Here is a 22,325-nt window from a genome sequence, read left to right as displayed (position 1 = left end):
ATACTTGTTCAAGCTGTTTGCTGAGCAAATCATCCGAGAAGCTAAATTAAATGAAGAGGAATAGGGCATCAGGAATGGAGGAAGGCTTATTAACAACCTCTGGTATGCAGATGACACACCTCGCTTGCTGAGAGTGAGGGGGACTTGAAGCACGTGCTGATGAAGATCAAGGATGACAGCCTTCACTATGGATTACTACTCAATGCCAAGGTGGCTTAAATCCTCAAACTGGACTGAGAGGTAACATCATGACAAATGGAGTAAAGGTTGAAGCTGTCAAGGATTGTGTCTTGCTTGGAACCACAATCAAAGCTCATGGAAGCTGCAGTCAAGAGACCATAGGACATATTGCATTAGATAAACCTGCTGCACAAGACACAGCGGTTCTCAACCTGGGGGTTGCAACCCCTTTGGGGGTCAAACGACCCTTTCACAGGGGTCACCTAAGACCCTATTTCCGATGGTCTGAGGAACCGAGACACCACTCCTCTATCCGACTCCAGGTGGGTCCACCCACGTGTAGATACGCCCACATACAGGGGTCACCACAACCTGAGTAATGGTATTAAAGGGTCATGGTGGAGAACCACTGCGTTAAGAGTATTGAAAGGCAAGGATGTGACTTTGGAGGACTAAGGTGTGCCTGATCCAAGCCAGGGTATTTTCCATTGCCCCATATGCACGTGAAAGCTGGATACTGAATCCCAAACCAAACCAAAGTCACCGCTATCGAGTCATTGCTGACTCATAGCGCCCTCCTGTGGGTTTCGGAGACTAACTGCTGACGGGAGTAGAAAGCCCAGTCTTTCTCCCATGGAACTGCTGGTGGTTTCCAACTGCCGACCACGGAATCACTACACCACCAGGACGCTGAATGAGGAAGATCAGAGAAGAACCGATGACTTTGAATCAATTCACACGCTGCTGAAGAAATGTACTGACAGTTCCATGGACTACGAAAAGGCAAACCCATCCGTCTTGGAAGAAGTACTGTCAGTGTGCTCCTTAGAGGCCAGGAAGGCGAGACTCCATCTGACATACTTTGGACGTGTTGTCAGGAGAGACCAGTCCCTGGAGAAGGACATTCTGCTTGGTAAAGTGGATGGGCAGCAAACGGAGGAAGGCCCTCCAGGAGAAGGACGGACACTGTGGCTGCAGCAGTGGGCTCAGGCATAGGGGTCATTGAAAGGATGGCGCAGGACTGTGCAGGGAGCGTTTCATTCCGCTGAGCATAGAGTCGCTATGGGTTACAACGGACTCAGTGATACCTAACAACAAGTATTGATCACACCCAGTTTGAGAACAAAATCAAACTAACCGCCGTCTCCTTGACCCCCAGGTCGCCAAGTGGCCCTGAGAGGTTTCTGAGGGCGTGCCACCTCCCCAGCTATAAGGAAGTGCATCTGCGGCCGCACACAGCATGTGGGCAGCTTGGAGATGGCCGGCAATGCTGCGGAGAGGCTCAAGCCGAAGCTGTGCTGCCGAGGAACTGCTGCCCCTTCGAGCCAGGCCCCTTCCCTGAAGAGACAGTGGGGTTCCGGCAAGGGCTGAGGCCCAAGAGTCGTGGGGGCAGTGCTACCCTGTCCTGTAGGGTCGATGCGTCAGAATGCACTCGATGGAAGCACGTTTGTTGTGGTGCTTTGACGATGGTCTGGGGTACTCGGTTTGGAAGAGGGTGTCTACTAGCCTGGCTGCTAACATTGGTTAGCATTCGGCTCAGGCCCCATGAGGGGTGGAGGGCAGGGCTCTGCAGACTCGGTACTCACCCTCTCCTCCCCTCCCCCTGCAGAGAGCACCGTTCTTCCTTGGTGTGCAGACAGAGAAAACCAGGAGCAGAAGGGCATGAACCAAAAAGAGCTGCAGAGCATCCTCTCAGTCTGAGGTTCACCTCAGCTGTAGGTGCTGACAGGAAAAACACAGAACCCTACTGTGCCCCCCAGTGCCCACCATCCCCTCCGCTGCCCTATCAACTTGGACACAGCTGGGCAATGACCCTGTCTTGGACTAAAAAAGCTCTGTGGGAGGCAGACTGTCCACCTCTGCAGAGTGAAGCAATGCATGGAAATAACAAAGTAGGTTCCTGGATTGCAGGCAGCACCTCCCCTTGGAGGTTTTACCACCAAGGGGTCCTGTGCTACTCCGGCAGCTCCGGCCCTTACTCCAAACACCACCACCAGATGGGAGGTGCGACTGTGTCTTGGGGCAGGCCCAATCACAGGTCTCTGACCACTTGCAGAGGATGCTCTGCTGGACGTCCACAAACTAGGACACTATGTGATCTGGGCCTTGTGAACGCCCTTGTGACTGCAGCTGCTGCTGGAGCTGCAGGCAGAGGCAGAGGTACAGGCAGCAGCGAGCAGGGGAGCGGAGTGCACACACCCCTGCCTCCACCCACCAGAAAAAGCTCAAGAGCCTGTCCTTGTCTTACCTGCTTGCATCCTACCCATGGTCCAATGCTGCAAGAGCCTTGGTTGGAAAGTCTTTAATGCCACTAAATTGAAAAACCCAAACTCACTGCCATCAAGTTGATAGCGACCCCATAGTCGCCCAGAGCAGAACTGCCCCTGTGGGTGCCCAGGGCTGTTACTCTTTATGGGAGGAGCAAGCCCCATGTTTCTCCTGAGGAGCCGCTGGGGGGTTCAAACTGCTGACACTGCAGTTAGCAGCCAGGCTTTCCCTTAAAAAATAAAGCAAAATAAAACAAGGAAAAGACCTTGTGGGACTATGAATGTACATGTAGCTGGACTTTGTCCAAATAGGCATTAGGTGATGTGTATCTGAACAGAGAAATACCCTCTGACCCGCATAACCACTGCATGCCACCCATGAGTGCCCACAAACAGAGGTACATGGGGCAGCAGCAGTACACAGCCTGCTGGCAAAGGGGCCCTGCAAGTGCTGAGCCTGATTTTATAAACACAGCTTTACTGGGACACAACCGTGTCAGTTTGTTTGCACGTTGTCTTGCTATGACAGGACTCCTGAGCATTCGCAGCAGAGACAAGACGCCATTTCTCGTCTCTGTTACGGAGAAGGAGCAGCCCTGGTGGCAGTGGGTGTGTGCTACCACAACCCCTGTACTAGGGCAGACAGATGTTCCTGTTCCAGGTAAGCCCCAAGCCAGTGAAAAGGGGAGTGAAGGATCAGGAAGACTACCAGCTCTCATAAGGACCACGAGTCCACAGCGGATGCCCGTGCTTCTAAGGCTGGCGGGCAGGGCAGTGAGGACGGAGGCGAGGAGTCAGGCAGTCTGCCCCCACCAGTATAGGATTACCCAATAAGCAAGGTAAGCACGGATGGACTTGTGCCTACTGACAAATCGGCAGTGAACACAATCACATGGGCTTAAGAACTTCTCTGAGGTGCAAATCACGTGAAACTGTCCACCGTACAGTCATAAGAAGAGCAAAAGGAAGCCTGAGCTTGCACTGCTTCCTGGGAACAGGGCCCTGGCTTCTACAGAGCTCTGAAGGGGCTCAGGATCAGGAACTCTGGGGAGGGCAGAAGTGGGAGATGGGGCTGAAGCGATGGGGCCCCATTTGTGGTCTGAACATTCATCTGTCCAGTGCTACCCATGTGCTCCCTGCAGAACAATGGTGAATGGACCTTTTGTGTCCAGGAGGAAACAGAACCAGGAAAAACCAAGGCCCTGAGGGTCAAGCTCTCTGCATTATGGCTGTTAGGGGTCAAATACCCCTGAGTGCCAGCTCCTAGCCGAGGTGAGAACTCAGCCCCCAGCGAAGAGACCCTGACCTCCTAACACACACCACCCCGGGACTAAGCAGAAAAAGCCACACTCACCTGCAAGGCTGCCAGCTGCTTGCCCTGTCTCACCTCTCACCCTCTAGCTCCACGGCAGCTCTTGAGAGATTAATAAATGCTCAAGTCAGGCCACATCATGTCTCTGGTCAAAACACCCAAGAGCTTCTAGTCACATGCAATTAAAAGAAAAACCCAGAACCCGATGATGAGGTCTCACAAGAGCCTCCTGGGCCTGGCCTGCGCCCACCCGAGTGCCTCCACCTCTTCCCTCGCCCATTTCCCAGCCATCTTTGTGTTGGATTCACCTAGTCATGCTGGGCATTGAATAAGGAAGATAAAAGAAGAATCGGGGCAGTAGATAAGTCGTGGAGGAAGTAAAGCCAGAGTGCTCCTTAGAGGCAAAGAGGGTGAGACTCTACTTTGCTTTCTTTGGACATGTCATCAGGCAAGGTTAGCCCCTGGAGAAAGGACACCATGCTTGGTAAAGCAGAGAAGCAGTGAGGAAAGAGGAAGGCCCTGATAGATTGACTGACCCAGTGGCTGCAACAATGGGCTCGCACATAAGAACAAGTGTGAGGAAGGCATAGGATCAGGTGGGGTTTCATTCTGTCAAAAATAAGGTTGCTCTAAGTTGGACCTGACTCCACATGCCTAACGACAGCAAGCTTCTGCCTCAGGGCCTTTGCACTTGCTGCCACCTCTGGCTGGGCTTTCCTTACCCACCTGTACCCTCAAGCCTTACCATCTACAGCTCTGGGAGATCATCCCTGATCCCTTAAGGAGCAGCCTCCCTCCCTCGATCTCAGAGCTCCAGGTGAGTAGTCTGGACCATCACAAAGACTGGGCATTGCTACTGGCGTCTATAGCCTCCCACAAAGTGGAGGCTCTGGCACACTAAATGTCACTTGTGCCCCTTAGAAGCACTCCTGTGTCACCATGCTCAGCGCTGAGCGTCATGTACAGTCGATTCTAGCTCACATGATCCCATGTGACAAGAGAACTGCCCCTTAGGGGTTCCTAAGGTCCTCACTACATGGCAGGTCCCTGCCCAGGGCTCTGACTGCCAGCTCTGAGGAGGTGCTCAGCACACAGTAGGGGCTTATGTGAACGGGAGGGAGGCCTGACACCCACCGACACCCTGAAGAGAAGGGCCACGACCAAGGGAAAGAGGGCATGGAGAGACAGAAAGATGCACTCAACAAGCATGAAAATCACCTGATGCCATCCCTAGGATTGCCCTGGTACTGTACCCATCAAACCAGCCAGGGCGTTGTGGGGCAGGAGTGTGGGCGGAGCAAGGGGGCAGAAAACAAGAATAGTCTTGAATACTAATAGCGGTCTGTTGAAATAAACTGCAGAAGGCACCGAGTTAAAATCAGGACAACTAATCACAAAAGCGTTGAGGCAGACTACTGAAGAAAGCGACTCAGAGGCCCCGTCTGTAGGAGCTGTCTCAGTCCTAAGAAGCTCCGAAGTAGAGGTTGTGGAAGCAGCAGGCAGGGAGAACGTCCTCAAGCTACAGGACCAAGGCTTCCAGGCCAAAGGGGTCCACCCGCGTGCTCAGCTCAGGGCATGCAGACTCCTACCCTGTGTGAGCGTTAGGGTTGTCGTGCCAACATGGCATTTGTAAGAAGATATGGTGGAGTTGAGCCTGTCGTCAGGTTGCAGCCAAGGTATATGGCTCTCTGAGGCCGGCCTCCCTCCCTCCTTGGTGGTGGGACCAGCATGCTGCCTTATCTAACTGGCCGGCTTCATCACGTGTGCTATGCTGCTGTGAGCAATGCAGCACTCCACACCACTTTCCAGCGCCGACCACGGACTGCACCGCTGTGCCGTACTGACCCATGCCGCCCACGGTGCCCATCCCCTTTGCTGTGTTTGCTACCTGCAGGCTGACTCCACTCGCCTTGCCATGCCTCCTGATGCCGCACCCCCAGCCAGCCACCATGCACTGCTCTACTGTGAGGCTCTGCTAGGACTTGCTTCGCCACGCTGGGCTACTGGCCTGTTACACTCCACTTCCTACTTTCTGCTTCCTTGATTGTGGGCTAGTGGCCATGTGAATCGGAAAGGCCTTCAGTATGCTCACTGACCCACAAAAGTCAGTTGGACTGAGCTCTCTGTACCAACTGCTATGTGGACTAATTTGTTTTACATTCCCTTTAACTCTACAAACTTATCTGTTTATAAAATGCAAGGGTCATGGTTTGGCTTCTCTAGAGAACTCTTCCTATGAAACTTGATACCGTTGGGAGATCCCACCTGCACAGGGATCCGCATCCGACTCCTTCCTGGGCAGCACGGGTGCTGGCAGACAGGTGAACAGCACCTCAGACAGCATGACTTTCATGCCAGCGTCCTGTTCCCCACCGGTCAATTTGCAGGTGAGGATGGAGTGCAAGATCAGGGCATCGCCAGACACGCAAGGACTCAGAGGAGTGGCCTTGAGTGTGCCCTTTTTAGGAAGTGACTTGCGAACAAGTCCCAGTAGAACAGGGAGTGAACCGAGAAAGAGGAAGACACAGCGTTCAGGAAGCGGCCATTGCAACCCAGGAAGGGGGTGACCGGAAGCCCCGGGTGGCAAAGCACAGCCATTCCCGATCAGCGCAGGAGGACAGGTGCTCCGGATAGAACAGGGAGTAGTGTGACTTTGGAAATTGCTACTATGATGAAGTCCAATAGTGTGAAAATAAAAGGCAACCAGCAACTCCTAGACAACTGAAAGCGGGAACAGGAAGTAGGATCGTTGCATATCTGCCACAGGGCCAAAAGCTATGCATACTGATTGTCAACCTTCATAAATAACCAACAGCAAAGCACAGAAGACTTAATTAAGGCCATTCGATGTGACTGATGCCAAGGCAGCCAAGGCCAAGGCAGTGCCAAAGTAGCTAACAGAAGCTGAGAAGCGAGCGGGGCAGAGCTGTAGGGAAAGGGGGCAGGTACCATTGAGTCACCCACAGGGACACCCCTCCCTGCCCCTCCTGCACACACACACAATGTGCAACAGAAACAATCCCTGCCCGGGACCACGTCATTCTCAGGATTCTCGTGTTTGAGCCCACTGTTGCAGCCGTTGTGACCTGCACATCAGTGAGGGTTTTTCTCTTGTTGGCTGGCCCTTGATTTCTCCAAGGACTGGTCCCACCATACAGCAAATGTATCTTCATCTCACAAAGCAGCGAGAAGTGAAAAGCCAGTTAATGGGTAACTATGATACCGAGTTTCGGGAGAAAGGAATAGAGGAAGTAAAAAGAGGTGCATCGCTCTAAGGGAGGGGGTGGGGAATGAAGGTCAGCTAAGCCCTCATCTATTAAACCCAGAGGTAAACAGGGCATATGGGTGATGTTGCTGTGATCTCCACTCACAGCCACCTGGGGGACAGAGCAGAGCTACCCCAGGAGGCTTCCCTGGCTGTCTCTGTTACAAGATCAAGTCCCTGCGACTTTCCTGTGTGGCCACTGGGTGGTGGGGTTGGGGGAGGGGGGGGAGTTCCAACTTTTTGGTTAGCAGCCGAGCACTTAACTGTTGCATTACCAGGAAAGTGTCTTCTCGCCCACAAGCTCCTCTCCTAGCCGTCAGTGCTCAGTGGTTTTACTTGAACTCACTGCCGTCAAGTCGATGCCAACTCAAAGCTACCCTACAGGGCATGGTAGAACTGCCTCCCTCTGTGGGTTCTCCGAGACTGTTAATCCAGTATGGGAGCAGAAAGCGCCCACTTCTCCCACGAGTGGCTGGCGGTTTTACAATGCAGGCCTGACAGATCACAGCCCAACCCATAACCACTATGCCACCAGGGCTCCTTAGTGGTTTTACCAGAATGTCCTAAACACAGTTTGCTTTTGTCTATGATGGTCTGTATAAGGGTTTGCAGAATTGCTTGAATCTGTGACTCAATGCCCTTTCATTTACTTTTAGAAAATTCTGAGCCATTATCTGTTCAGATATTGTTTTCTGTCCCATTTCATCTTCCTGGGAGCCCTAATTACATATATCCTAGATTTTAACAGCATCATATACACACATATATAAAAGCTCAGACTCATTGCCACTGAGTGGATTCCGATTCACAGTGACCTTACAGGGCAGGGTAGAACCGCCCCCGTGGGTTCCTGAGACTAACATAGAGCGTAGCATGCGTCTACGCAGCTGTTTCTCCAGGCCTTCTGGCCCAGGGTACGCTCCGATGGAAACAGAGCTTTCACAGCCTCTGTGTCACGTGTAAAGGTCTCCAGAAGGAAGGCTGCCCTCGGACCAAGAGCTAAGAGGGCCTCTTTCCTGTCCCGCCATCTTGCTCCCTTGTTTTCTTGCCATCCGCTCTCCCCTAATTTCATCTGCTTCCTTCACAGCTGCCAATTTACATTTCTTCTTCTTTTAGACTTAGTCTTAAAGTTTCTCTTTTCATTAAAGAAGTTACAGGAAGTTAAAGACTGCACAGTGGGAGGCTGTTGTGAGGGTCTGGTGAGCTGTCCTCCGAGAGGACAGTGAAGCTGCAGTGCTATCTCGGGGCTGCGCCGGAGCTGCGGCTGGTGAAGGAGCGAGGCTGTACTAAATGAAGCTCCACACTGGTCTTCCTCGACTACTGTGACAAAAGGGTGACCCCACTTAGGTCCCCCCACCCCCTACCCTCTCGCTGGCCTCAGCCAGGGGACGACCGCTGTGTAAAGGCCACCACAACGGTTTTATGGAACTAGCATCTCCCATATAATTTCATTATATTGCTCTGATTGCGTTCCAGGTGAGATACAATTTTAGGCTTCCTAATCATTTTTCTTTCTTGCTATTGTGACTAATTTGGGGAAATATTAGAAGATTGTCCATCAAACGTGTGCAACAAATAGGGAGCTGAGAGGACTCATGACTATATAACCCCTCTCGATGGGATCCAAGAACAGAATTGTATGTGAAAGGATATATTGGATAGTGTAAGATGTGGGAAAAAAAGATTATAGGAAAAAAATAAATAAGTAAGAACTCCTGGTGGGTAGGGTGGGGGGGGGAGGGATAAGGGGGAGCTGCTATCAAGGAGTTCAATAAGAAAGAAAATGGTTTGAAACTGATTGTGGAACCAACTGTACATTAATTCTTGATGTGATTGAACTAAGGAATGTTATAACATCTGCAAGAGCTCCCAATAAAATGATTTTAAAAATACATGCGACATAGTTTTTGCATATTGAAAATAAATCTGATACCCCACATGAATAAATAAATAAGGCTAGTATGAATGGGGAACTGAATTTCAAATTGTGCTTAGTTTCCATGAACTAACAGCTCAGACAGCTGAGAGTTTAAGGGGTTAGAGCAAGGATGTCACTTTGAGGGCTGAGGTGCACCTGACCAAAGCCATGGTCTCACTTCAGTAGTCTCATATGTGACGGCTGGACAAGGGACACAGAAAAAGGGAAGGACTGAACTGGCACAGGATACCGATGACACCAAGGGCTGCCAGGAGAAGGATCCCATCGCTCTGAAGAGGAACACCCGGAAGTGAGGAGGAGAGGACTCGGCTCATACCTCGGTGCAGAGAAGGAGATCAGGGCTGGGAGAGTACCGGGGTCTGTGAAAATGAGGCGCACCGTTGTGGCGGCCTCAACAATGGGCTCAGGCCCAGGCAGAGTTGGGCTCTGTTTTACGTGAGGTCACTCTGAGTCTGACGACAACAGGATGGCAGGTAACAGCCCCACTAGCAGGCTGGCAAGCGTCTAAAAACCAATCCCATGGGAGGTGAGATAACCCAAATCACCTTGCAGGATGAAAGAAAAAAATCAATGGCTTCCAACTCCGGAAGCAATTTCCTGCCTGGAATTTCATTTCCAGGCTTGTTCTCTCCCTCCCCCAGGTGCACCTCAGAATCCAGGATAGAAGCTTTGTCTGGATTTTGGAGGCACCCCTTCAAGGCAGTGGTTGTTCTCCAGACTTTCCAAGAAGCAGGGACCAGGAAGCCTTTGCTTGCTTCAACATACCAATGTGGAGCAGGCAAAAAGGTTAAATTGAATGTCTAGACCAGACACCATTGTACGCTGGTCCTTGTTGGGGGTGGGGGTGGCACGGCACCTAGTATCTAAGATACATGGGAGACTGTCATGCATTTTCATGTACAGCGCGGCGAAGGGAATAACGCCCACACATAGAAAGTGAAGGTGGGGAGTCGTGCTGGCTGCATAACCCAGTAATACATATGTGATCTTCCTAAAATTCAGGTCACTGAGAGCTCCTGGTGAATTTCCCCAGTGATGCAGGAAGCTCAGCACAACTCATACTGGTAGCAGAGTAACTGACCTGGACCCATGCGGGTACCACCTCCCCACCATGACAAGGTGACAGGTTTGCATTCACTTTGCAGCTGTGACGAGAGCATGCTTTAATATATAAACCCTGCACTGCCAGGTAAGCGTTGAACTGCTAACCACAAGGTCAACAGTTCGAATCCACCAGCTACTCCCAGGGAGAAAGATGAATTTGTTTGCTCCGTAAAGATCGACAGCCTTGGAAACCCTATGCAGGGGCGCGCACGGCAGTGGGTTTGGTTTAGGGTTGAACACTAGGTGACACCATAGATGGTGCGATGGCCAGCTTCTGGAGCAATGAATCATGCCCCAGAGGGGTCGCGGGGGGTGGGGCAATACCTCGTGTCATGGGCAGGTAATTGAAAAGGGAGTGCTGTGACCACAGACCCAACCTACTGGCCATTCTTTACCCTTTAAGCCAACTGCACTTTCTGGACCGACGTAATTTAACGGTCATAGTCTCTGGTTAGGAGCCCCGGGGGCGTAATGGGTATGGGCTGGGCTGGCTAACTGCAGTTTGAAACTACCAACTGCTCTGGGGGGGGGGGGGGGGGAACAGGGCTCTCTGTTCCCATAAGGAGTTACAGAAGCAGTTTTACTCTGTCCTATAGGGTCGATATGAGTTAGCATCTACTCAATGGCTGAGCTTATTCTGTGTTTGCTCTCTCAAGCAAGCAAACAAACAAAACCTGCCATCAAGTTGATTCCAATTCACAATGACTCAAGAGGACAGAGTACAATTTCCCCTGTGGGTTTCTGAGGCTGTACATCTGGATGCAAGCTGAATGCCTCATCTCTTTTCCTGTGGAGTGGCTGGTGGTTTTGAACAGCTGACCTGTGGTTAACACCCCAACTCTCAACCCACTGCACCACCTGGGATCCTGTACCTGCTCTGGGGACATCTGATTTCCTTATCCCAAGTTTCAGCTGGCTCTTCGCAGGAACCATGTTTTCCCTTTCCCCATCTACCCAGTGTGCCAAGGTAGGGTTGAATGGAGGACTGGGCGGTGTTCAGAAGCAGCACCTGTGGCTCTTTCCAAACCACACTAACAGCCACGGGCACTGCCTCCCTTTTAAGATCTCCCCCAGTGCTCAAAAAGGGCTGGCACCATAGTAGGAAATATGTACAGGCCACACATATATTTGTCTGTCTACATAATATGGTGATAGGTTAGGTTTAATTGATAATTAGTCCTCAGATAAATTTAAATGAAAAAAGAAAAATAAAGCAGCAAAGCAAATAAGGAAAACTTTGTATTTAAATAGAGATCCCCATTTTAAGTAAATAAAATGAGGTCTTAGGAAATTGTACTTTTTAACCACTGACCTATAGTACCAGTATGTCAAAGCAGATTCAAAATAAAAGCAAAATACTCTTTCAAAACTTTCATAAAATATTAGGAAATGAATTCAGTGTCCTAACCTTCCACTTTAATAGACCCTATTTATTTAAAACAAATTGTGGGCTAAAAGTTCCCTATTAGAAGCAGACCCAGTGGCTGTGGGATTGAGTCCAGTTCATGCCCGGCTCCTGCGGTCACGCAGAGTGGAAGTGTGATCTTTCAGCTGAAGATCACCAAGCCTTTCTTCCAAGCCCCTCTGGGTGGGTTTGGACCATTGATGTTTCAGCAAGTAGCTGAGTGCTGAGCCACCTAGAGGCTACCAGCAATCCCCTGTGGATCAAAAAAGTAATTGAAGTAGGCCTCTTAACAACAGCAAATTATCTGTCTTATCTACCGCATCAGCTCTATCAGTCACTATATTGATTTGAAGCTCTTCTTCCCACAGACTTTTAAAATCCACCAACCAAAGACTTCCTGACTCCAGGCCCTAACTCCAGACCCTACTTATCAATGTCTTTAAGACTCAACAAACCAGTTAGGGCGATGATGGGGCACAAGCAGACAAAGGTAGCCCAAGGCAGTATAAATAGCAAGTACCTAGCAGGCAAAGATTGCTGTTCGCATTCAAATGCCCTGCATCTGTGGCCCGAGGCAATGAGAGAGAGTGCTGCCCTTCAGTTTCAGGATAAAGGAGCCTGAGCTGGGGCTGACAAAGAGGAGCAGATTCAGCAGGCCGCACAGGGTGGCAAGTGCCTTCTAGCATGGCAGTGTGATTCAGGGTCATCCCCCAGGCACTCACAAGGCCCAAACGGTTTAGGGCACACGGAAACCCTCTTCCTTTCAGAGGATGGTGGCCCGAAGCTTTACACAGGCCACATACCCAAACTGACCGAGGCAGTCAGCTGTTTGCCACAGATGCCAGGCATTACCAAGGGCTGCAGAAACAGAAACAGTTTTCACAGAAACATGCAATTTATGTAACCGGTATGTTATTGCTGCTGTTCGATGAAATAATGCTTATTTTTAAAGCTGCAATTTAAATTTCTAATATAAGCAATACTGGTTCTCAGAAAGTGTGCAAACTGCTAGTTGACCAGGTAGAAGAATACACTCAGAGTATGCTGCCGACGTGTCTTGGAAGCCAGCTGCACTCTGGGGAGGGGGTCTTTTCAGAGCAGTGGTTCTCAACTGGGGGCCACACTGCAAGGCCTGGGGTGAGTTCGGTTGTCACAGTTGGAGGGTTGTGGCCAATGGAACTGCTGATCATCTGTGCACAGGACAGGCAGCTACCACCGAGAAGTGGCCCTAAGTCCCATCAGGGCTGTGGTTGAGAAACCCTGGTCTCATTCAGGGTATACAAACTGCCCGGCTTGTAAGGAAGAGGGGGGGGTGGCGCAGAGAGGGAGAACCAGTGCTTCCCCCGGCCCAGGAACAGTTCCTGGCTGCCCCTCCAACAACCCTCCTCTGTGCTGAGCTGCCTCGGTCCAGGAAGCCAGGCTCTTCTAGGCTGATGATGGGCAGAGGCTGGCACCAGGGCACAAAGGCATGGCGAATCCAAACGGAAAATTCCATTTCCCTACATTCCTCATTTCAAAGATATGGCTAAAGTACAGCTTCTGTCTGTCCGCCGAGGTGTCACTAGTGTCCAGTTTCGGGTGATAGGTCACGCAGTTGAGAAGGGTGGAAACTGTAGCCTGGAAGGTCCCAGATGGGGCAGAAACTCGGCTTCCGAGGCTGTGTGCTGTCGAGTCGGTTCACTCACAGTGACCCTCTGACGGTGTCGAATGGCAGAACCGCTCAAGTGTTCAAGGCTGCCATCGCGACGGAGCAGATCACCAGGCCTTTCTCCCGAGGTACCACTGGGTGGGCTCAAACTTCCAGCCCTTTGGGTTTGCAGCCAAGCACTTGCCTGTGGTGCTCCTGATCATCACTCTCCCCTGGGAGAGGCAGGCACCAGGAAAGGGACATTCCCTGTCAGCCTCCAAGTTCACCCACTGCTGTCCTGTGAATGCTGACTCACAGCGACCCTACAGGGCAGGGTAGAATTTAAGGGAGTAGAGAGCCCGTCTTTTCTCCCGAGGAGCAGCTGGGGGTTTCAAACTACTGAACTTCCAGCTCGCACTCCCAAGCATCATCACTATGACACCAGGGGGCCTCCAACATACTCAGGCTAAACTGTACTCGAGAGATAAGAAACCAGAAGTCCCACATTGGGGGGTGGGGAGGGAGGGACCTATTTTTCATTTAAAAAAAAGTTATTTCTGCTAATATGTAATGGCTGTACTATTATTATTCGATAAGTAAATTTTTTAGAACGATTGCATTTAACTCCTAAATGGTGGCTCCAGCACCCAGCACTCATTCGGCCAGGGGTCAAGGGCACCTCTTTGGAATTCCTGAGGGGGATGGAGGGGTGGTGGTAGAATGTGTGGGATCAGATGAAAAGAAGAGGTGTCATTATTAAAGGTAAAAAATGTAAAAATGAACTAAGAAGTTGGAGCGCTGACTGGCGGCACCACCTCCTTTTCAGCAACAGCTATTAGAGGAAGGTTTGCAGTAGAAGAGTCTCAAACTGCGCCAGGTGGAAGAACATGCAAAACACATGAACATGCCACTGGTGACCTTTAATGTGTAGAAGACAAAGCACTTTACCCAACGTGGTAAAACTTCCTTGGACCTAACTTTGGCAGTGATATGTACACACACACACACACACACACACACACACACACACACACACACACAAAGTCACCACGCTGTGGTCTCATTCTACAGAACGGACTTCACACATCTTGGAGCCATTCATGAATATTCTAAATAGTCACAAAATGTGTTTCTGAAAATCTGAATGCTGTCCTGAGAACAGCTGCTCAAAAGCTAGCTCCCTCTATCCCCAACTTCCAGTTACCTGGGGGTTCAGAGCAGCAGGCCGGCTCCTTACAAGGTGTGCTGTGAAGTCAACCAGCACCAAGTGCCAGCAGACACACTTTTATTCCCAGGACACACCTGGGCGAGGAACGTGTCAAATTGATATATTGTTTGAAAGAGGAACATGGGCCAATATAGATCATTCAAGAAACAGAAAGTTCTGGCATAGGAAGACACCACCCAGCAGCGGGGGTGGCCTCTCACAGTGACCTTGCCACACCAAGAGGTTCAGCCTGCCTGACCAAGGAACCATTCTCCGGCAGGATTGCGGGTATCATTAAACCAAGTTGTAAACTCATCCTCCTGCTTTGGAGAGCATCTGAGACGCAGGACTGCCAAAGGGATGCAGCTTGCCTGTAGTGACATCATTTATGGCAAAATGCAGGAACCAGCATTTTGTGTTTTCTAACCACCGGGCAGAAATTCCTTCTACCGTCCCACTCTACAGGCACCCTGGAGGCATGGTGCATATGTGCATGGCTGAAGCCACCAGCCACTCTGCCTGGGACAATCAGCTTCCATAAGGATCCACAGCCCGGGAAAATGCCACGGAGCAGATCAGGCCTAATGTTATGCGGTCTCTGGGAGTCGGAATGAAGGTAGTTTTGTTTTTAACACGACTCTCCGGAGGAGCCTCAGAAAGCCGAAGGGGCAGTTCTACAGGGGCGCTGTGAGGAGGAATCCGCTGGCGGCAATGAGTTGAGTTTCTCATGCTCCTCAACTCCAGGGCCTTATCTTCAGTAACAAACAAAAATGAACTCCTCAGGTCACCAAATGTTCCGTGTCTCTAACCCAAGAGCTCGGCCATGGAAGCCGAAGGGCTCCCTTGCTTGGTTAGGTGCGCCAGCAGCCACCAGGTCTGACCACGAGAACTTTCCACACACTTGAAGGTGCCTGTTCAGCCACATTCCTCTAATTCTTTTTGCTGTCTGGATTACTTCCCAAACCTTCTGGCTATGATGCCTCGGGCACACCTGGGTTCACCACCTCCCTCAAAGCCTCCTGAAACACTGTCAGAGGGGAGCTCATGGGAGAAGCTGAGCCACTGTGGCTGGGGAGGGTCACTCGGCCCTGGAGAGGTCTGGAAGCGGCACGGGTGTGTCCAGCAGATTGGAACGGGTCAGGCTGGCATAGTCATCAAATGGAGAGTTACCCTGGGCGTCAGGGGAGAGGAGGAGAGGGGCAGTGCCATCATGGTTTAATTCACGTGTGTGTGTGTGTGTGTGTGTGTGTGTATGTGGAGGGGTCAATCCTATGTGCTAAGTAGGTGGAACTAGAAGTGAAGTAGGTTGAAGATCACCACGGGGGTGGGGGGGAGGGGCAGTAAAGAAGGAAGGGGCGGAGCTGGAGGTCATAGGGACTGAGGTGCCTCAGTCTGTCTTCCGGGATCACAGTTCACACGGAGAGCGTCCCAGTGCCAGTTTCCTTGGCAGTGCGGCTTCTGGGACCCCTGGGAAGAGGCCGTGAAGGGCCCAACATGCCAGCAGCTTTCAGTGGCAATTTCAAACTCTGCCGGGCCAGCTCCTAGAAAGCACGAGGAACAGTACGAAAAGACCGCGGGCCTCACACTTGGACACCGCAGGACACACACCGGCAGCCTTGGACCCCAGGCGCACACACCTGGATGGCACACATGTGGGGTCTGGAGCTGCTGGCGGCTTGTTTTAGGCTCTTCCCATGTCACATTAGCCATCTTCAGAGCCAAGGCTAAACGAAACACCCATAGGGACCAGGGTCGGGGGAGATGGCGGCCTCAGCAGGAAGGTTCAGGGGGCAGCGGAAAGTCATAGGGCTGTAAGGAAAGGCCATACAAAGAGAGCACAGCCCCTCTGCCCCTGCACAGTCCCTGCTGAGCCACTACATTTCACTGAAAGCTGTTTGGGGAGAAGGGTGACAGGGAGGTGAACACGCAAATCATAGGCACGGCAGCCAAGGAAGTATAACATGATGGCCTTTCCTAAGGAAGGAGGAGGGAGGGACTGGGGTGAACAGCCCCTGCCTTCCTGAAGCCTCTGGATATCTGCTTTGGGGCAGGCTTTTGGAAATGTGGGCAGCATCAAATGCCAGAGCAAAAGTAGCCAGGGGCCTAGAGTTGGCTGCTAAAGATGGCCAGCCAAGTGTATTTCAGAACGCAAGGCAGCCTCTGCCCCTGGCTTTCAGGAAGGGCTCTGACAGGTGAAAATTAACCAGTGATGATGGGACCAGAGACCTCCAGCTCTGGCAAACCACGGCACTTGAACGAAGCAGCTCTGGGCTACTTAGGGACTCAGCAGGGCCACTGAGCTCTGCCTGGCTTCATCCAGCTACCTGCACCCGTCATCCTCAGTGCTCAAGCCCAATGACAACTGTCTCAAGGAAGAAATGGTTATGGACCTTCCCTGAGCTCCACTCAGTCAAAAGAGCAGCACCAGTCCACCCCGGAGCTACTGGTCTCAGACAAGAACATGGAAGTGGTGGCAATGTAGCGACTGTGACACACGCCAGAAGACCACTACGAGACACTAACACTCAAACACCAAGCTCACTGCCATCGAGTCCATGCTGACTCGCAGCGCCCTATAGGACAGGCTAGGACTGCCTCTGTGCGTTTCTGAGACTGCAACTGCTTACGGGGGTACAAAGGCCCATCTCTCTCCCTTGGAGAGGCTGGTGGTTTCGAACTGCTGACCTTTTAGTTAGCAGTGTTACACCCCCAGGCTTCTTAAGATACTAACACTAGGAAGACCACTGCATGAGACACACACAGCCCAGGACATGAGTGAGAGCAAAAGTGAGGGAAGAAGGCGAATGGGCCCTGGCACTGGGATTTGGAGGAGAACGGAGGAACCCACAGTTCAACAGGACTCCAGCCGGAGCAAGTCCACGGGCCCAGCAAAGACAGACAGACAGTCTGCTCAGTGAGGGGCCAAGAGAGTCACTGAAAAATAACCAGCTCGGCAGATGAACCTCACTTTCAAAAGGACATTCTGATGTCTCCAAAGCAGAATCACCCTTAAGTAACTAACACTGAGAGAGTGCCGTCCCGCCACCCCGCACCCCCACCAACTCACACCATCCCCTGAAGGGAAACATGGAGAGAGAAGACTCTGAGCCTTTGTCAGCCCCACTTTTCCAGCCCAAGGTCAAAACATGCAGTCACGATACAGGGATGATTATTGGTGAGAGGAAGCCAACAGCTGCAAGCCAAGAAGACCGTGGTGACAGAACCAAAGCTGGTGACCGCAGGATAGGATTTTGCAGGATCAGTGACTTATTCATTGCAAACACCTTTTTTTCATCAACATCAACGACATGTGTGGGCCTCGCTGGATGGAATACACGGGGATTTGAGTGACTCTATCTCTGGAAAGACCCGATGAAGTTGCTCAATATCGAAGCGAACAGTCAGGGGGCCAACTGCAGGGCATCCCACCAACTGCTCCGGGACAAGTTCAAGTTGAAGCTGAAGAAAATGAAAACAAGTCCACACGAGCCACAGGGAGATCTCACATCTAGGACCCCTGAGTTTACACACCGACCGTCTCAAGAACAGGGCCGACACACTGGACGTTGGGGACAGAAGGCCAGATGAGCCGTGGGCGGGCATCTAGAACATCATCATCCACAAAGAAAACCAAAGTGGAGACCTGGGACTTGCTCTTCGACAGAGAGCAGCTAAAGCGAGCGGACGAAGCGATGACGTAAGGGATCTGAACAGAAGATTTCCCAGCCTGTGTGACCATGAGGTGTCAACGGGTTCAGGTGTCAAAAGATCCCAAACAAACAAGTCTATCGATGCGAACAAGGGGTTTGGAGTGGAGAGCCAAAGCCCATCTGTAGACAGTTGGATATGCCCCCACAGAAGGGTTATATGGAAGGGACGATTCAACCAGGTGCATTATCGCACCAAGGAAACACACAACATTCTTCTAATTCCTGAATGCTTCCTCCCCACCACTACCATGACTCAGTTCTACCTTACAAATCAATCTGGCTAGACTGGAGGACACACATTAGTACAGATAAGAGCTGGAACTCAAGACAGATAAACCTCTCAGGAACAGTATTGGGCATGGCGATAGCATGAGGGGAGGGGGATGGTCAGGGAGGGGGAAGACCCCCCCAGGGGATGATTAACAGAAATGTGGGTAAAGGAAGACAATGGACAGTGTAATTAAGACATGAAATAATAATAACAATATCTAATTGATCAAGGATTTAAGAGGGTGGAGGGGGGGGAGGGAGGGGAACAAAGGAGGTGCTGTACCAAGAGCTGAAGTAGAAAATGTTTTGGAAATGATGACGGCAACCTATGTACAAATATGCTGGAAACAACTGATGTATGGAATGTTATAAGTGCTATAAGAGTCCCAAATAAAATTATTTTAAAAATAACAAAAAACACAACCTTATCACCTTTAAAAAAAAAGGCGAAGTAAAGCATTATAATGAAATGTGCAAAGATGGGGAGGTAGAGAAAAACCAACAGGGAAGAACACACTCAGCATTTCACAAGCTGAGATAACTAAAGAACAGCTTCAGCCTCTGGTTACAGTACTTGAGGACTGTACCGGCAAAACACTGAATGACAGACACCCAGGCACTCTGCCAAGGACTGGGTCACATACAACCATATCAGGAGGTAGCGCATGATCAAGAACCCATGGTGTCCAGGGAACCCGTGCGGGCTACACTGATGCATGGCGAATCTAGGAAGCTGTTTCACCAACCTGGACACCAAGCGAGTCTGTGCTTCCCAAAGTGGGTGACACCGCCCCCTCGGGGTGCTGGAACGATTGACAGAAACAATACCTACACTTTATTCTGGGCTATGGGATACAGTACAAGAGTTTTTCATTGCCAGGGTGATTTTTTTTCCTTTCCTCTGAAAAGGGGGTGGTAGGTCAAAAAAGTTTAGGAACCTATGGTCCAAGCCAAAAAATTTGGAACGCTGCTACCCAGGCAACCGATTGGAAGAGATCCATATTTGTACCCATTTCAAAGAAATGATACCCAACAGGATGCTGAACATTATCAAACAACAGCATTAATAACACAGGCAAGGAAAATTCTGCTGCAGATAACTCACAAATGATTGTAAGAGAGCATCAACGGGGATTTACCAGAAATGTCAAGCCCCATTCAGAAGAGGGCATGGAATGCGAGCTATTACCGCCGACATCAGATGGGTTTTGGCACAAAGCAAAAAATACCAGATATTTACTTGTATTTCACTGAAAGTGCAAAGGCATTTACCTGTATGGATCATACAAACTATGGATCAAGTTACCAAGAATAGGTATTCAGGAGCCCTGGTGGTATAGTGGTTACGTGTTGGGCTGCAATCCCCATGGTTGGCAGTTTGAAACCACCAGCAGCTCCGAGGGAGAAAAACCAGGTTTTCTACTTCTACAGACAGCTACAGTCTCTGAAACCCACAGGAAGTCGCTATGAGTCCGCATTGACGTGATGGCAGTGAATTTTCCCCATAGTATTCATGTGCAACCTGTATGTAGAAGATCCCGGAGCAGTTGTTCACATGGAACAAGGGTAAAATCAGGAAAGGTGTGGGGACAAGGTTGTGTACTCTTATGCCACTTATTCCATCTGTACGCTGAGTAAATCAGAGAAGCTGGACTGCATGGAGCTGTTGACACCATCGGGATTGGAGGATGACTCATTAACCACTTCTGGGTTAATGCACAACCATGATACCACAACCATGCCTGCCCAAACCGAAGAAGACGTGCACTTATTCATGAAGACCTAAGACTACAGTGTGGATGATAAACTCCTCCATGTCAAGAAAACAAAAATCCTCCTAACCGGACCAATAAGCAACATCATGCTAACAACAAACTGACGTTGTCAAGGATTTCATTTTACTTGGATCTCCCAGAAATCAAAGAACATATCGCACTGGGTAAATCTGTGGAAGAAGGCCTCTCTCTTTAAATAGTGTTCAAAAGTCCAGATGTCAATCTGAGAGCTCGGACTCAAGCCACGGTATTTTCAATGGCCTCATGCAAAAGAACGCTGGACAATGAATGTGTAATACCAAAGAACTAATGCATTTGAATTACAGTGTTAGCAAAGAATAATGGCCACACACACGCCAGATGGAGGCAAAAACCCTGTCTTAAAAGAAGACTACCCAGAATGTTCCTTAGAAGTGAGGATGGCAAGGCTTGTCTCACATACTTTGGACATGCTCTTAGGAAAGACCAGTTAATGGAGAAGGACATCCTGGTAAAGCAGAGGGTCAGTAAAAGGAAACCCTCCACGAGAGGGCCTGACATAGTGGCTGCAACAATGGGTTGAAACACGGCGAGGGCTGATTTCAGGGATGGCTGGTGGGGCCGGCAGTGTTTTATTCTGTTGGGCAAAGGGTAACAATGAGCTGCAACCCACTCCACAGCATCTCATACGTCAAAAAACATTCAGAAAAAAGTTCTGTCATTTCATATACGTTAATTTGAGAGCCATTACCTCTTGATCTGAGTCTTGTCCTTCCTTCAGACTTTTCCCACTTTTCCCTGCTTTGGGTGGTTCCTGGGAAACCAAGGAAAATCAATTACGGGCACGTTTCAATCTCTAGGTTCTAAACAGTGGATACAAGTAACGCAGGTCTCATAGGACTTATACGATTTAACCAGTGCTCGTTAGTGCTAATCAACACCCATCAGTGTCTCGTGAGAAGTAAAATATTTGAGATTTCATATCCCACGCCAAGTGGCCCCCCAATTCCGCTTTCTCTCCGTTTTTGCTGCTTGAAACTTCAAGCTGGTACCCCGGATTTTATAGCCAAGCACTTGGGGGCATTTCGGTCGATTTACATACCATCCCTTCTTCCCTAAACTCTAGGGGGGTTGGGCGGTTTCTGAGGGGGATCCTGAAACGCCACCTGAAGCAAATACATCACCACCACCATCACCCGAAAATGCAAGCGCAGCGCACGAGCCAGAGCATCGCCCCGCCGCCACCCGGGATAATAATAGTACCGTGTGCCCCGGGATGACAAGGGGTCCCTGCATCGGTCCGGGGCGGCCACAGCCACAGCCCCGGCCCCGGAGCCCCCGCCCCGGCAGGGCTGGCGACCCCCCGACCCCCGGGGCCTGAGGAGCCAGCCCGCGGCCTGCGCCCGCCCGGGGCCCGTCGCTCGCTCCCCCGGACGGCACCCGCCGGGCGGCCCCGACTCACTTTCTCCTTCTTGTTTTTATTCGGCATGTCTGGAGCCGGCCGCCGCCGCCCCCGCCGCCGGCCCCCCGCAGCAGCGCCCCCGCCCCGGCCGTCGCGCCCCCGCCGGCCGCCGTCGCCGTCGCCGCCGCCGCCGCCGCCGCCCGGGGACTGAGTTGTCCGCTGGCTCGCGCTTCCCCTTTTCCAGGCTCCCACAGGCTGCGGCAGCCGCGGCGGCGGCGGCGGCGGTGGCGGCGGCGGCGGCGGCACGGCGGCGGCGGCGTCTCTCCGCCCCTCCCCCGCCCCGCCCCGCCCGCCGGCCCCGGCCTCGGAGCACGCCCCGCCCACGGCCGCTGGCCACGCCCTCCCGCCCGCCGAGCACGCCCCGCCCGCCCGCCGGCCCCGCCCCGCCGCCGCTCTACCACGCCCCGCCGCCGCCACGCCGCTCTACCATTAGCCGAGGCTTCCCACGTGCTCCTAACGCTCCCCATCGCCTCTCCGTCACTCCTTCGCTGCCGCGCGCCGCCTGTGGTGGGAAGTCAGGCCGGGCGGCGGCGGCCGCGAGAGCCGGCGTGTGAGGGCCGCGAGGCGGCCGAGGCTGCGGTGGGCTGTGGAGGGAGCATGGGGCTGCGACAGCTGCGGAGGAGCCGGGCCGTAGGAAGCAGGAATAGTGAGGCATGGCAAAGGCAAAACAGAAATGTGTGGGGGCGATTTCTGGGGCGCTCCCCAATCTCTCACCGATCTGGAGGCGCGACACGCGTTGTCCGAGGAGGCCCGCGCGAGCTACAGTTTTCAGGGACCCCGCTGCCCCGCCCCTCCGTGGCGAGGCCCCGCCCCTCGCGATTAA

The 22,325-nt window shown here is 51.7% G+C and overlaps 1 protein-coding gene across 3 annotated transcripts in view; it reads right to left on the bottom strand.

The window, feature by feature from the left end:
* Positions 1–21,603, bottom strand: part of PPP2R5C (protein phosphatase 2 regulatory subunit B'gamma) — a 162,884-nt gene extending 141,281 nt beyond the window's left edge. Inside the window, exons 1-2 of one of the 3 annotated variants that reach the window (XM_075531112.1) lie at positions 21,503–21,603; positions 20,792–20,854 (exon numbers count right to left, since the gene is read on the bottom strand). In XM_075531112.1, coding sequence (XP_075387227.1) covers positions 20,792–20,854; positions 21,503–21,529 — 90 coding nt within the window. In that variant the 5' untranslated portion in view covers positions 21,530–21,603. The remainder of the gene's footprint in view (positions 1–20,791; positions 20,855–21,502) is intronic. The other 2 variants (XM_075531113.1, XM_075531115.1) reach the window with 2 other exon arrangements.
* Between the last annotated feature and the right edge of the window lie 722 nt (positions 21,604–22,325).

This window comes from Tenrec ecaudatus, chromosome 14 (assembly GCF_050624435.1).
Source record: "Tenrec ecaudatus isolate mTenEca1 chromosome 14, mTenEca1.hap1, whole genome shotgun sequence".
In the NCBI taxonomy this organism is placed as follows: domain Eukaryota; kingdom Metazoa; phylum Chordata; class Mammalia; order Afrosoricida; family Tenrecidae; genus Tenrec; species Tenrec ecaudatus.
This window is presented reverse-complemented; position numbering and strand designations above follow the sequence as displayed.